This window comes from Arvicola amphibius, chromosome 5, assembly GCF_903992535.2.
Source record: "Arvicola amphibius chromosome 5, mArvAmp1.2, whole genome shotgun sequence".
Classification (NCBI taxonomy): Eukaryota; Metazoa; Chordata; class Mammalia; order Rodentia; family Cricetidae; genus Arvicola; species Arvicola amphibius.
In genome coordinates this window covers 48,925,204-48,939,463 of record NC_052051.1, presented here as the reverse complement: position 1 = coordinate 48,939,463, position 14,260 = coordinate 48,925,204, and the positions used below count along the sequence as shown (strand labels likewise).

Genomic DNA, 14,260 nt, shown 5'->3' with positions numbered 1-14,260 from the left:
GGCTACTGTTTGTTTTGTTTTTAAACAATTTAAATGCTCTTCCCCCTTGCGGTTGCTGTAGACTGATTACAGCTGGCTCAGGCCTGTTCCAACTTGGTCCTTACCTTTCATCACAATTGTTTCTCATCACCCCAAGGTTCCAGTGTGTTGTCAAGGGATACGAGTATTTGTTGGAGATGTACCCACGGCACTGCTCTTCCGCCATTGCTCAGTTTCTCCTGGGTACATGTATGTCACACAGAAGCACACGCAGAGATGATTGTCCCTTGGATGAGTGGACACTACGGCCACCCTGCTCCCATGATCCCGAGCAGAACATCTCACCTTATGAAGGGAGGCTGATTTTCTGATTCCAGTGCACACTGCAGTGGGGTCAGGAGACAGTGGGACATGGTCATATTACCTGCAGCACACAGCTCATTGTGAGATTTACAAGCTATGACCTCATGGGCACACAGGATTCTCTGAGCGCAGATGTGCTGCAGGCTGGGAAAGAGGACAGCACCCTCTCTCTAACTAGAGAGAGCCTGTGACTGTGACCTGGGAAAGCACCTGTGCTGGGGCCCTGGCTGCTGCTGGCCTGATCGTCACTGAGCAGATCTACTGAGGCAGCCAAGGGATACCATCAAAGTCCATCTTGGTGAACCAATGAGCTTTACTGGGGTCACTTACAGCAAATATGGATGAGGGGAGTGGGAGCACATGATCAGTACCCCCACCCCAAATATGAGTGACAGTTTACGGACGCTGGACTCCAGGAGCACACAGCCGACAGGGATCCAACAGGTCGGAGAGTGACCTTGCTAGGTCTTTTAATTACAAGCCACACATCACACCACACACACACTCTACCAAACCACACCCCAGTCTCCCTTGCACAAAGGCTAAGAAATATGCATTTATTATATCCATAATGATGCCCTCTGTGTGTATGTGTGTTGAGAATCATAAGTCACATCAATAATCTCAACTCTAAACCTTTCCAGATTTATTTTAGATTTTTTCCCCTTATATCACTGATGCCACCGCGTAAGACTCATCTACCTTCCCACTTCTAGAATGTGACACTCGGGCCCCAGCTGCACATAGGGCACTGCCCCAGAGCCTGCCCTCACCTCATACAGCTCACACAAAGTTACAAGAGAGAGCTGGCTCTTAATTTTTCCTTCTCCCTGGTGGTTTGTTTAAATCTTCTCCTCTTAGATATTTTTCTAGTTACCTGAATGTTGGGCAGTATTTTCAAAATCCACTTCCATGTATTTTAGCTATTCTGACAATATGAAGTGTAGCCTATGACCTTTTAATATAATCATGACTAAAATTGAGTAGCAAAGGTGACTGACTATATTATTTTTCAGTTCTGGGTGATAAAGATTTATGTGAGCATTTATATTACTCTACCTAACATCTCCTGCTGAGGCTGGGAGGCAAGGAGTTGGTTGTGACGTCACAAAGGAAACAGCTGTCTTAGTAGCTGTCTCCTGTTTGTGAGAATGCTCCTGCATTGGAAGCATCCTTGATGCAACTTAAAGCACCAGGCACTTTCCCAACTGTCCCTCTGGTGCAGTTAAAACAGGAGCTTGTCACAACTCCAACTTCACACAATCCTTTATTTACATTGTGGTTTTGACAGCCCTCTTCTAAAATATCACAGAAAAATTTAGAAAAGAGATCAGGCACATGATTTTGGAGGTAAATGGGTCGCACTTCACCCCTATGAATATGAAATCTGTGCCACAAATATTGATAAAACCTCGTAAAAACCCAGTATATAAGCCAGTGGGCTGACTACTCCCTGCTCTGTCAGCCCACTCACCCCAATCTCTCTGGAGTGCTAAATTTGTACTTAAACTGTCTGTGCCAGAGCTGAATTATTTTTTAAAAAGGACTAAGGAGAAATGATCTTTGGTAAGAGACTACAGTATGAAATTTAGGAGAACGAGGTTTACCCATACTTAAAATAATTTTCAGTGTGGTAAGATTTTGAGAGCGGTAGAACCTTTCTCCTCCCAGTTAGATGTGATCCAGGGACTTGGGTTCCAGCTACTCAACAGGCAGCAAAAGTTAACTCAAGGTTGTGGCTCTTGAGTTCTCTCACAATGATGATTAAACATGCAAGGTGAAAGCAATCTTTCTTGGGAGAAGTCAAAGGAAAGTGAGACACTAGGGAAGAAGTTCCCAAGAGTGGAATAAACATTGAGCTGATTGGGTGTCTAGGGCCTTTTTACAAGATTTAGAGCAGACGCTGGACAAAGACTGGAAATCCTAGCCAGGCTGGCAGCACACAGCTTTAATTCTAGTACTTGGGAGGCAGAGACACATGGATTTCTGAGTTCAAGGCCAGCCTGGTCTGCAGAGCAAGGGACAGCCACAGACACAGAGAAACCCCATCTCAAAAAAACAGAATCCTAATGTGATAGGTTGTTTTTCTGCACATATCTGGGCCAATTAGAGGTTTACATACTCTTGTGCACATTTTTCTGCCCCACTCAGGAGAGTGGTCACACTTTGAAGCCCCTCTGTACATCTCTGATTTGCTTTGAGCTTGGCTAGTTTGTTGGCCATCATCCTGGCAGTGTTGCCAGCTCTTCCAATCTTGCAGGTGTTGCTAATCCAACCAGGGTGGGTCTGTAAGTGCTCATCAGCTCTCTTGGCTCTTGTGTTTTAACATAGTGGGGAGTGATTCCTATGGCATTACCATGACACAGCCTCAGTCCTTTTTGATTGCCCCACACTAGCTCCTTGTCTATGGGTGTCCTCGGGAGGTTTCTTGTTAGAAGCTGTCCTCTAAGTTGTTTGTTACATCTAACCACATAAAAAGTTTGAAAGCACCATGCCTTGTCTATGTCTTCCAGGGCCAGCCAACTTGCAAATATCAACTTTATTTCCAGATGTAGAGTAAAAGGGGGGAAAGAAAAAAAAAATGCCTTGACCCTGACTTGACCTCCTAGGACTTGAAGTCCCACCAATCCCTGAGCTTGCCCCACAATCAAGCTACAAAACTCCAATCCCAAGCCACCCTGGAAAGCTTCCCTCTTCCCCCCATCAAGAAATCCTACATAAGGTCTGTACCGTGAAGTTTGCTGCCGAGGCAGTCATCCTCATGGATTCTTCCTTCCCAATAAATCTCGAGTGAGGTCTGTTGAGCAGTGCTACATTTTCGTGGGAGCCTAGCTTTTTGCTGGAGCAGATAAGAGCAGAACTGTAACACTTCCGCGGGGAAACTTTTCCCTAGCAGAGCTGTAACCTCACTAGACCTGAGCATTTAAGATGTCCTAATAAGATAATAATTATGGCAACAAGACATCTGCTCCTGGAAGCACCAATCTACTTTAGAGAAGATGATGGGTATTGGAGAAACTCCATCTGGGGTTTGCTATCTTTGTGGCAAAAGCAAGCCACTGGGTACGAAAGTGCCCTTGCCTTGACTGCTGACTGTATGCTGTCCAAATTGGACAAGCAGGACACAAAAGAAAGCAACTGCTGAACTTTGCCAAGACTAGGCAGGACAGTCCTTCAAAATTCCTGCTTCACAGAAATGTCTGTCAGATATGCTAGGTCTGCAGGCTTTAGATGGATACCCCAACGTTAAAGAGGAACCTTGGCTAACTGTCCAGGCAGTCAGCTGTCTGTCATTTCTTAGATCTGGAAGTTGTTTGCTCTATACTTCCTGTTTACTCAGGTATATCCTTCTTGGGTCTCTGATGGAGTAAAAGACTAGTTAGTTATAGTTTTCCTTGTTACCAAATTAAAAAAAGAAACTCACAAAAGAGGTGTAAAGTGTATAAAGTTGAGAGACATCATTGTTTTCTGTTGGTAATACAAGTTAGGATAGAAGGAAAATTAGGCATATAACTTGGGACTCACCAAGACAGGATAGATAATGGGACATTTTCTCTGAATTTGTCAAATGCAAATGGACTGAACATTGTGAATGTACTTCTTACCTGATAATTATTCTTATTGTATAAAATTTTACTATGTTAGAGTTAAAACCTTTTTTTTTTTTTTCGTTTTTCGAGACAAGGTTTCTCTATATCTTTGGGCCTGCCCAAGCCTGCCCTAGAACTAGCTCTTGTAAGACCAGGCTGGCCTCGAACTCACAGAGATCTGCCTCTGCCTCTCCAGTGCTGGGATTACAGGCGTGCACCACCACGGTCTGGCTAAAAAATTCTTCTAAAGGAGAGGACTGACCCCTGAAGCTGTCCTCTGACCACACATAATCCGTGGCAGGACACATGGGCACACCCTAACAAATGACAATGAAAAAACACACATTTCAGAATGAGTAGACTCATGAAACATCTGTAAACAAGAATAAATTTAATTTCTTTTAAAGATTTAATGATATACAAAACGTATATGGTATAGTATCTTTAAGTAATACACTTTTTATCTCCACATCAACATTAAACACTATTAAACAGCTTATCTCTGCTTGCCTTGTCTGTATCTATGAGATACACTATTGAATACAAATAAGCTTTACACTGCTCCCTTCCAAATAAAAATTAAAATTAGTACCTAGGAAATAAAAAGAAAGAGAAAGCATAAAACTTGAGTCAAATGATAAGCTTTTCTTGTTGAATATGCAAAAATATCTGGGCAATTAAGTTACATTTTATTGGCATAAAGTTGGACTGTGATCTCCTTATATTGTATAAGGATACTCCAACAACTGATTTCTTAAATAAGTACCAAAAACAGAATTCACATTGACACATTCCTACACAATTTTAAATGTGAGAGCTCACACACCACTCTGATTGGATACATTAAGTCAGTAAGTCTTTGGAGATGTATGCAACTGCAGGTTATTCTAACTGTAACCTTCCTCACAGGAAACACCCACTGAACAGTGAGTTAGTTCTCATTTACCATGGCTTTCTTTTTACTTAACATTGATAAAATAATGTAAAAGACCCTTTTGCACAATTCAGGTTTTGTTTAACAAGAAACTGGCTGTATCCATTAACAGGATCTAAAGTTGATTCTTAAATAAAATCCCTCTTAGGAAAAGGTCTTCATGAGGCCCCGGATTTGATACCCAATACTAAAGGAAAATAGGGATGGACACAGGGAGGGAGGGAAGACATGGTTTTCGGTGCAGGCTTTTAAAGATGCCTGTGAAGCTTAAAAATATTAAGGAGTCGTTTTCCCCGTGGCCACAAATCTAGTTGAAAGCTAGCATCATTATCATGCAGCACACCAAACCGAGGAAGACTTCTGCCATTTAAACAAAAAGCCGTGTGATTCAGTTTCTTTAGCCGAATGTCTGTAACTGAGCAGCCAATAAAATTCAAAGACACTTGACTTTGGTTAATGATACTGCACCAAGTGACAGGGAATCACCACCCTTGACAGAGCAGTTTCTGATTCCCCGCTGTAAGAGCCCTTCACAAGTTGAAAGCATTAACTTCTACCACTGCTAACAGGTCTCAGCTGTCATTTGTATCGAGCTGCTTTTCAATGAGAACACTAATCTCTACACTATGTGTGGGGCCAGCAAGCTCAATTTGCACACACTTTTGTGTCATCAATTCCCTCCTAAAGGAAAAACGACAGTCACACTTTTTTGTGAAGTGTAGGCAAAAATCAGAACTATAACATCAGACGAACAGAATTTGTTGCTTCTGATTCTTTGGTGGAATTTCCAGATTGAAGATTCAAATCTGCTGACTCTTCCTGAGGAAATATGATCTTATCAGGCGTATAGTCGTTCCTCTTCAGATCTACAGTCACAATCCCAGAGGGGAAGTCAGTATGTTTATAAATAAAAAATTAAGAACATTTTCTACATTATTTTTCCTCCAAACATTTCCTTAAATCTTACACTTAATAGTCATGCATTTCTATACAATTATTACATGAGGATCACAAATCAGTAAACTGTGGAAGTATGACACTATAGCAACGAACCCAGTACAAGGCGCCTGCTTTCGTTATCACTGAAGTGTGACAATACAGTACAGTACAGTACAGTACAGTAATGAACACAGTACACAAGCTTGTGAAGCTTACGAGGTCAAAGTCTTATACCAGAAAACCTCCCATGCTCATGGACTGTTAGGGAAAGATTATGAAAATGGCTATCCTACCAAAAGTTATCTACAGATTCCATGGAATCTCCATCAAAATTCAATGATCAATTTGAAATTGATCATGGAGTTCAACTTAAGACCTGATGCCCTGAATCAGATACAGGATAGACCTGGGAATAGGCTTGAATTCATTGGCACAGCACAGGACTTTCTAAACAGGACCCAAAACAGGATTTCATGAAACCAAAAAGTTTCTGCACAGCAGAAACCACCATCATTTGAGTGAAGAGGCAGCCTACAGAATGGGAATTATCTTTTTAATAGTTGACATCTGACAGAGGGTTGGTATCATAAATACATACACACAAAAACTAAATACCAAGACACATACAACGCATTGTGGAAGAAGAGCCAGAGATGGATGGACACAAGAAAACAGTATCTTTCAGACACAAAAGGGTAGCTGCATGTAAGAACTCATGGGTTTTAACAGCATGTACAAGCCCCATGCAGACCAGTGTCAACAGGGGAGGGGAGGTATACAACACGTTCTACCCAGCCAAGTAACTATCTGGAGAGAGACAGTCAGTTTTCTTTTAAAAAGAAAATGCTGTTCCTGGGCTGTAGAGATGGCTCAGCTGGAAGAATACTTGTCACATAAGCACGAGGACCTGAGCTCTAATCTCAGAACCCACATAAAGAAAAAAGTAAGTCAGATGTAGCTAGGTGGGAAGCAGAGACAGGCGGATCTCTATTTTAGAGCAAGCCTGGTCTACACAGCAAGTTCTAGGACAGCCAAGGCCACAAGTGAGAACCTGACCCCGATAGGTAGGTAGATGATAGATAGATAAGATAGATAGATAGATAGATAGATAGATAGATAGATAGATAGATAGATAGATAGATAGATAGATAGATAGATGACAGATAAATTGTAGGGCCCGGTAAATCAGCCACACTCCAGTGGAAGGGGCATTTCCAGGAATATATGGGTAGCACAAATAGACTTGGTGGGTTAAAGAAAGAGGACACAGAGGCAGGAAGGGAAGGGGTGAGTGGGCAGGTCGTGGTGAGTATGATCAAAAGCCACTGTGTGAAACTCTCATAGAACAAGTAACCCCCTCACTTTTGGGAGAGGGTTTATGTAGTCTTTGTTAACCTGAAATTCCCTGTGTAGCCCAGGCTGGCCTTGATCAGAGATCCACCAGGCTCTTTCCCAAATGGTGGGATTCAAGGTGTGCATAACTATACCGACCAAAACAACATTCTTAAGAAACAGAAATTTTCTCAATCTAATCAAAGTACAAAATCTTTTAAAAAAATTAAAACTCTTTTTATCTCTCTTAAATTTTATTTTTAAGGAAAATAAAAATTATTTTCTCCCTTCCTCTAAACCTTGCTTACTTTTGTATGTGTACAAGTGTTTTGCTTGCATGTATGTATGTGCATTACATGTGTGTCTGGTGCCCTGCCCTTGGAGACTAGAAGAGGGATCCAAATCCTCTGGAAATGGAGTTATGGATAGCTATAAGCTTGTATGTGTCAGTGTTGAGAACTGAACCTGGGCTCTTTCTCTGCAAGACTCAAAGTCTTACTGCTGACAACCTTTCTAACCCCACTTAACATTGTTTTATTTATTTATTTATTTATTTGGTTTTTCGAGACAGGGTTTCCCTGTAGTTTCTAGAGCCTGTCCTGGAACTAGCTCTTGTAGACCAGGCTGGCCTCGAACGCAAAGATCCGCCTGCCTCTGCCTCCCGAGTGCTGGGCTTAAAGGCGTGCGCCACCACCGCCCGGCTTTAACATTGTTTTAATATTAGAAAACTAATATTAAAACAAGATAAAATATACTGACCTTGCTATACCTATCTTAGCATCGCACTGGAAAGTCTAGGTAGTGTAAAATGTCAAAGGTAAAAATAAGATACACAGTATAGAAAAGAAGTAATGAAATTATCTTAATTATCTATACAAATAATCTTCAAGTGTGAATCAAGAAAAAATTTGCTATTTTTCCATCACAACCTAGAATTATTATTTTTGGCATTCTTCAGATGTAATAAATAAGTTAAATGGACTCGTGTATTTATGAAGGAACTGCCACAGGAATTCCAGACTAAATCTTTGAACCCATGGCCTTACTATTATAGTAACAACTCGGGTAACAATTTATATACCATATGGATTAAAAACACATAAGCCAGGCATGGTGACAAATGTATAATTTACAATACCCCACAGGTTAAGGTAGCCAAATCTTGAGTTCAAAGCTAACTTGGGCTACAAAATAACAGAAATGAAGTGAAAATTTTTACCTGGAAGTTTAAGCTTTCGACAGCAGGAATTACAGTGATGTTTGGCTCGGAAGTTTTTTATTGCATCTTCTCCTAGATTGGCAGGGCCAAAAACCATATCACAGGATCTGCAGAATTGGTAGGTAAAAGAGGGAGCTTATTCAAGTGGACACATGGAGTTTAAAAACAACAAATTACGCCTCAATGAAACGGCTAAATCTTATTACCTCTTCTCTTCAGCTTTTATCACAGACGGGTCAGTCAAGTTCTCACCCACACCTTTAAATGTATACATAAAAAGACAATATATATTATGCAATCTATATAAACACTTATGTTTACATAATAAGGTCTCTAGAGATTTTATAGCATTGTTCTTATATTACATTGCTAAATTATTCCAAGTAGTATTTTTCTCTCTTGCTATTTCATAACTTGATATTTCAGCACTCTACCACATTGGAGATATGCTCAAAATTATATCTCAGAGTGGATGAGGTGAGCACGATGTTGATATTTGAGATATCTGATTACACACTGTAAAGATATGTCCTTGTCATTGGTTTAATAAAAAAGCTAAGTGGCCAACAGCTAAGCAGGAGGTATAATTGTCCAGGGACTTCTGGACAGAGAGAGCTCTGGGAAGAAAAGCAGAGTACCCAGTCAGACTTGGAAGCAGGATAGGCAAAATGGAGATGAGGTAAGGAGTGCAAGAAAGAACAGTTACACACAAAAGCTCCTGGTGGTTCCCAGCAGCTGAATCAATGTATTCAGGTCTACATATTCTGCCTCTGGGTCACCAGCACTAGTAAAGTGTGCTTTTCTATTTGAAGGCTTTTAAAAAGTTCTATAAAATATTTGTTCTGCCTTTTGGTCATTTATTTATTATTCTTTACCTTCAGTCTTCCCCAGAGGAATTAAAAGTTGGTTGATTCCCTAATAATCACAAATACTTAAACCCATTACAGTGAAACCCAATTAAAATGGTCCAGTTTCACAAATGGAAAATTCAGAATTAAAATGATACCAGGGCTTATACAGGAGCTCAGCTGGCAGAGTGCCTGCCCAGCATACACAGATCTCTGGGGTCAAGTCCAGCACTGCATAAGCTATGAAGGTGGCACACATCTGTGTTTAAGGTTGTCCTTCAACACACTGAAGTGGAGGTAAGCCTGGGATAAATAAGACCCTAGTTCACAAAAGTAACAAAATAAAAGAACAAAAAAAGGAAAGCAACACAAACACCAACAACATATTTCTATTTTACAAAAGAGTTTTGAAAAACATTTAGAGTTTGTGTAAAGATGCATATGCTATGCTGCATGTACAGAGTTCAGATAAGAACTTTCAGTCAGTTCTCTGTCTCCACTATGGAGATTCATTGGTCAGGCTGGCAGTTCAATAATTTCCTGGGACCCCAGTACTGCTACTTTTTACCCAACGGATTGGAAAAGACCACCAATAGCGGACAGATTTGTGTAAGGCCAAAATGGAAGTCAGGACCTACAGCCCTTTTTGAAAGTAAACTGGTAGTGCTTTATTGAAATAAAATTGCACTAATCTCTAAAATAAGCCAATTTAGGAGCCCACCGACAGATTGAGAGCAGCAACAGCTCTGTAGCAGCAAAAATTAAAACTGGAGAGTTCCAGGCTAGTCAAAGGTACACAGTGAGATTCTGTCTCAAGGAAAATAAATGTAGATGCACACAGGTAGTGAAAAGAGAGCTAAGAAATTTAATTCCAATTAAACTATTTTTTTAAAGATTTATTTATTATGTATTCAGTGTTCTGCTTGCATGTATCCCTGCAGGCCAGAAGAGGGCACCAGATCTTATTACACATGGTTGTGAGCACATGTGGTTGCTGACAATTGAACTCAGGACCTTTGGAAGAACAGGCAAAGCTCTTTAACCAACTGAGCCATCTCTCGAACCCCTAATTAAACCATTATTATTAAGCCTTTTGATACAGGGTTCTTCTGTCTAATAGTCTTCCTAGCTGCCCTGGAATTCGGTCTATGGAACAGGCTGGCCTTGAACTCAGAGATTCTACTGCCTCTGCCTCCTAAGTGCTGGGATTAAAGGCATTGCCACTACCACCACCCAACCAAAAAAAAAAAATATTTATGCCTATGAAATACTAAAGGTCAGACACCTAAGAGTATAGTAATAGAGGTCACATGAACATGTATCACCCTTGCAGTTATTAAGGTAGCCAGGCTGGGTGTGGTAACACATCTCTTTAGTCCCAGCACTCAGACAGAAAATCACAAATACTACAAATACTAGGCCAACTTGGGATGTAATGTAAAACTCTACCTTATTAAAAGGAAAGATAACCAGATCCCATTATTTAAAATCCCAAATGACCATGCTGCTATGATTGTGACTTATTTTACACTTTCTATTAGCCTAAGATTTTAAAATTAGCCAATATACGAATAGGTACGGACCTACCACATAATTTCACCTAAGTAATTCAATTAATAATAAATTTACCTTGTAAGTCAAGTACCAGTAATTCCCCTCTGGTATATTCATAGGTCCAGTGGCTAAAGGCAAGCATGATCTCTTCCAGAGTGTTCGTTGGAATAATTTCATCACCATTATTATTATTGTATTTTCTAAATTCTCCAGTCATGCATTCTTCTACAGCAAACCACTGCCCTGCTGAATGGCAATACAGCAGGAAAACCTCAAGGAACCTTATAGAAAAGATACAGATTATCACCGGGGGGTTGTCAGTAAGATTCTAATTGATATGCAATATATATAGAACACACACACACACACACACACACACACACACACACACACACACACTCACCATCAACAATGAGTGCCAAAAAAGACTGCTATCTAGATACCACCAAGCCTCACCAAATGTAAAGCTTTACCTTGGAGAGTACGGTATGGATTTGGGTTTCATCTGATTAAAAGCAAATGTGAGCTTCTGCGCTGCTCTCTGCTGCTGTATTTCCTACAGAAGGGGAGAAATCCCTTGATCAGTATTTGACTAAGATTTCATTTGGTTTATTCACACTTTAAAAGTTAAAATATGAAACTCAAATCAAAGCTCCCTGTCACGGGTTCACGTATACTTACTCTGAGACAGAGATGTAGAACTGTATCTTCTTTATAAATACTTGACCATGTGTTAATCACCTCAGGAAGAAAAGACTTAATGATATAAAGATGCCCTGATTTCAGGATATCGTGCTCTGACCAGGTACATTGTACTTTGACTGCTCTTCGTAAACCTCCTCCCATTTCCTCTTTACTTAAAAACTCTATTTTGGCACAAAGGCCTAGTTGAGACCAAGAAGACATGCTGTTATTCAGTATACTGGGAGAACTCTCCTCCAGACGATACACTGTGACAGGCTCACCTGTAACAAGAATGAACACAGTTTAAAATCAAAGTATAACTTAAAAAAATAAATACACTTCCTTGAGTGGGGATGTGGCTCACTGGCTAAAAGCATTTGTTGGACAAACATGAAGGAGGCCCTGCGTCCAAACCCCCAGAACCCATGTACTATTTAGAACTCTGGGCTTTGTGAGCTGCCAATCTAGTTCCAGATACGGCGAGAGACCCTTTCTTACAGAACTACTACTACTAATGATGATGATGATGATAAGGCAAAGATTGATAGAGCATTAACACCAACGTTCTCCTCTGGTCTTTGTGTGCACGCACCAGCCTATTTTGAACTCATATTTACAGTTAAGCATGTTTCAAATTATATTTTAAAGACAAACTGTGTGGTGGAGTATGTGTACACATGAGTAAGTGGGTACCAGGAGGTAACTTTATTATGGAGCTATTGTTTTTTGGAGCAGGATCCCTCACTGGCCTGGAGTTCAGGCTGTGCTGGCCGAGTGCCCGAAAATGACAACACTGCTGGCACGCCTGGCTTCTTCACAGGAGTTCTGGGGAACGAACTCAGCATCTTACTGAATGACTAAATCATCGTCCTGAGCTCTTGAGGATAACTGTTTAGAAAGCAAGTAAAACTTTACATAGTTCTAGACAGGAGGTTGGTGCAATCTGTCTCACACACGCTATGATGTCTATTTTCTTACACTTCTGCTGCCTGAGAATGGATCAAGGTTTCTGAAACAGAACACAGAATGGTTTCTAATGTCTGCCCCCACCCCACCTCACTTCAGTATACTATACCCTTCTAGTCTGAATTAGAACACAGAATGGATTCTAATGCTACCTATTTCAATATACCTTGCCCTTCTAGTAGCAAAGAAGGTACGTGAATCTGGAATTTCTTCACAGGAATCCTCATTTTGTCCTGACCCTTGTTCTAAGTTGTGACTAGAGACCAGTGAGGGTTGCTTCTTATTTATGTTTTGGGATTTACCTCGTGGAGGTACAGGCACGAAGGGAATACTCTGTGACAACCTCATCAGGTTATTTCTTTCCACAGCTGCATTGAAATAGAGAGAAATGATGAAAACTTGAAAGATTCAAACATCAGTAAATTTTGTTTTCAATATCACTGACCTGAATAATAGTAATTTGTATCCATAACGGGCTTAAATGGCGAAGCAAGACCTAAAATTGTAAACAAATCAGACTGTTTAAAAAGCACTTGTGCAGCATAAATTTATGCTGAGACATTCACAAAAAAAAAATCTTAAATTTCTTTCATAATTTCTCCTAACCAGGGGGAAAAGAAGGAAAAAAAAACTACTATCAAATATCACATGACCTTATTTCACTGTGGCAAAACAGTAGCCACTGTGCTCCAAACACCTGGGAAGAAGCACACACAAGATGTTCCACTCTCCAGCTCTTGATGTAAACTGTACTTTCATACCTGCCACTCGAAAAGGAAAACTGTTCTGTCTCTTGCTGTCTGGGTTGGGGACAGTAACTATGTAACCATGTTAGGTGAGCTGATGCGAGACATGAGCTTCTGGGACAGGAAGACACTACAGATCAGCTTCTCCACGTCTACATTTTATGTATTCACTTACTTTGAGGATTTGACTTTTAACCACAGGAAGAAGATATGGGAGAATAACAGATCTGCGATGTGCTAAGTTTTAGAATATAAATGAGAAGGAATCTACTATTTCACAGGAAATAAAAGCCAACAGTTTTAACACTGTGGTAACATAAAAAGATACAGTATATACAGACACCTATACACAAACACTTGTACTGTAAGGACTACAAAGCAATTAATGCTACCTAGTTAACAAGGGCAGAAGCTACCTCACATGGGGAAAGAAATAGCAATCTGCATGGCAGTGGATTTTCAGGGATACATTTACAAGACTATCTGAAGTGCTAATGTTCATGCTAAATTTGAGAAACCCCAGGCAGTTTAATATAGAATGACTAGTTAAGAATAAAATCAGATAGGCTGTGGAGTTTTTTGAACATCACCCACTGACAGTCCACAATATCTAATTCCACAGGTCTGTGGCATTACAGATGAATCTACAGTGATTGAATATGCAACCAAGATTGCAAATTAATGAGCAAGAGCATAAGCATACCTGAAGGAGGTGAAGCTACAGAAGCAGGCAATATCAAACTGTGAAGAGCCTAATATGTCATGCAAAGAAAGGACACTGCATTTTACTGAATGACAATGGGAAAAATGTAAAGCAGAGGAGTGGCTAGATCAAATCTTTCAGGAGAATTATTTTGGTGGTAGAAGACAGACTAGCACTAAAACTACAGGCAGGAAGCCAGCCTGGAATAACTAATCTGAAAACCTATCTGGCAGGCAGTAACTACTGAATATGAACATATGCATAAGCTATGACCCAGCAATTCCACCCTTAGGCATATAACCAATGGAAAGCAAATTTATGTTTACCAAACAACATGAACAAGAATGCTCATAGCAACAGAAAGCATAATGGTTACAAACTGGAAGCTACTGAAATGCCCAAA

The 14,260-nt window shown here is 40.3% G+C and overlaps 1 protein-coding gene across 2 annotated transcripts in view; it reads right to left on the bottom strand.

Annotated features, from left to right (window-relative positions):
- Positions 1-4,306: 4,306 nt before the first annotated feature.
- Positions 4,307-14,260, bottom strand: part of Trpm7 (transient receptor potential cation channel subfamily M member 7) — an 88,766-nt gene continuing 78,812 nt past the window's right edge. For both annotated transcript variants that reach the window (XM_038331606.2, XM_038331607.2), the window contains exons 32-39: positions 12,854-12,904; positions 12,711-12,776; positions 11,440-11,723; positions 11,232-11,314; positions 10,834-11,039; positions 8,563-8,614; positions 8,357-8,463; positions 4,307-5,732 (exon numbers count right to left, since the gene is read on the bottom strand). In XM_038331606.2, the coding sequence (XP_038187534.1) occupies positions 5,602-5,732; positions 8,357-8,463; positions 8,563-8,614; positions 10,834-11,039; positions 11,232-11,314; positions 11,440-11,723; positions 12,711-12,776; positions 12,854-12,904 (980 nt within the window). In that variant the 3' untranslated portion in view covers positions 4,307-5,601. The remainder of the gene's footprint in view (positions 5,733-8,356; positions 8,464-8,562; positions 8,615-10,833; positions 11,040-11,231; positions 11,315-11,439; positions 11,724-12,710; positions 12,777-12,853; positions 12,905-14,260) is intronic.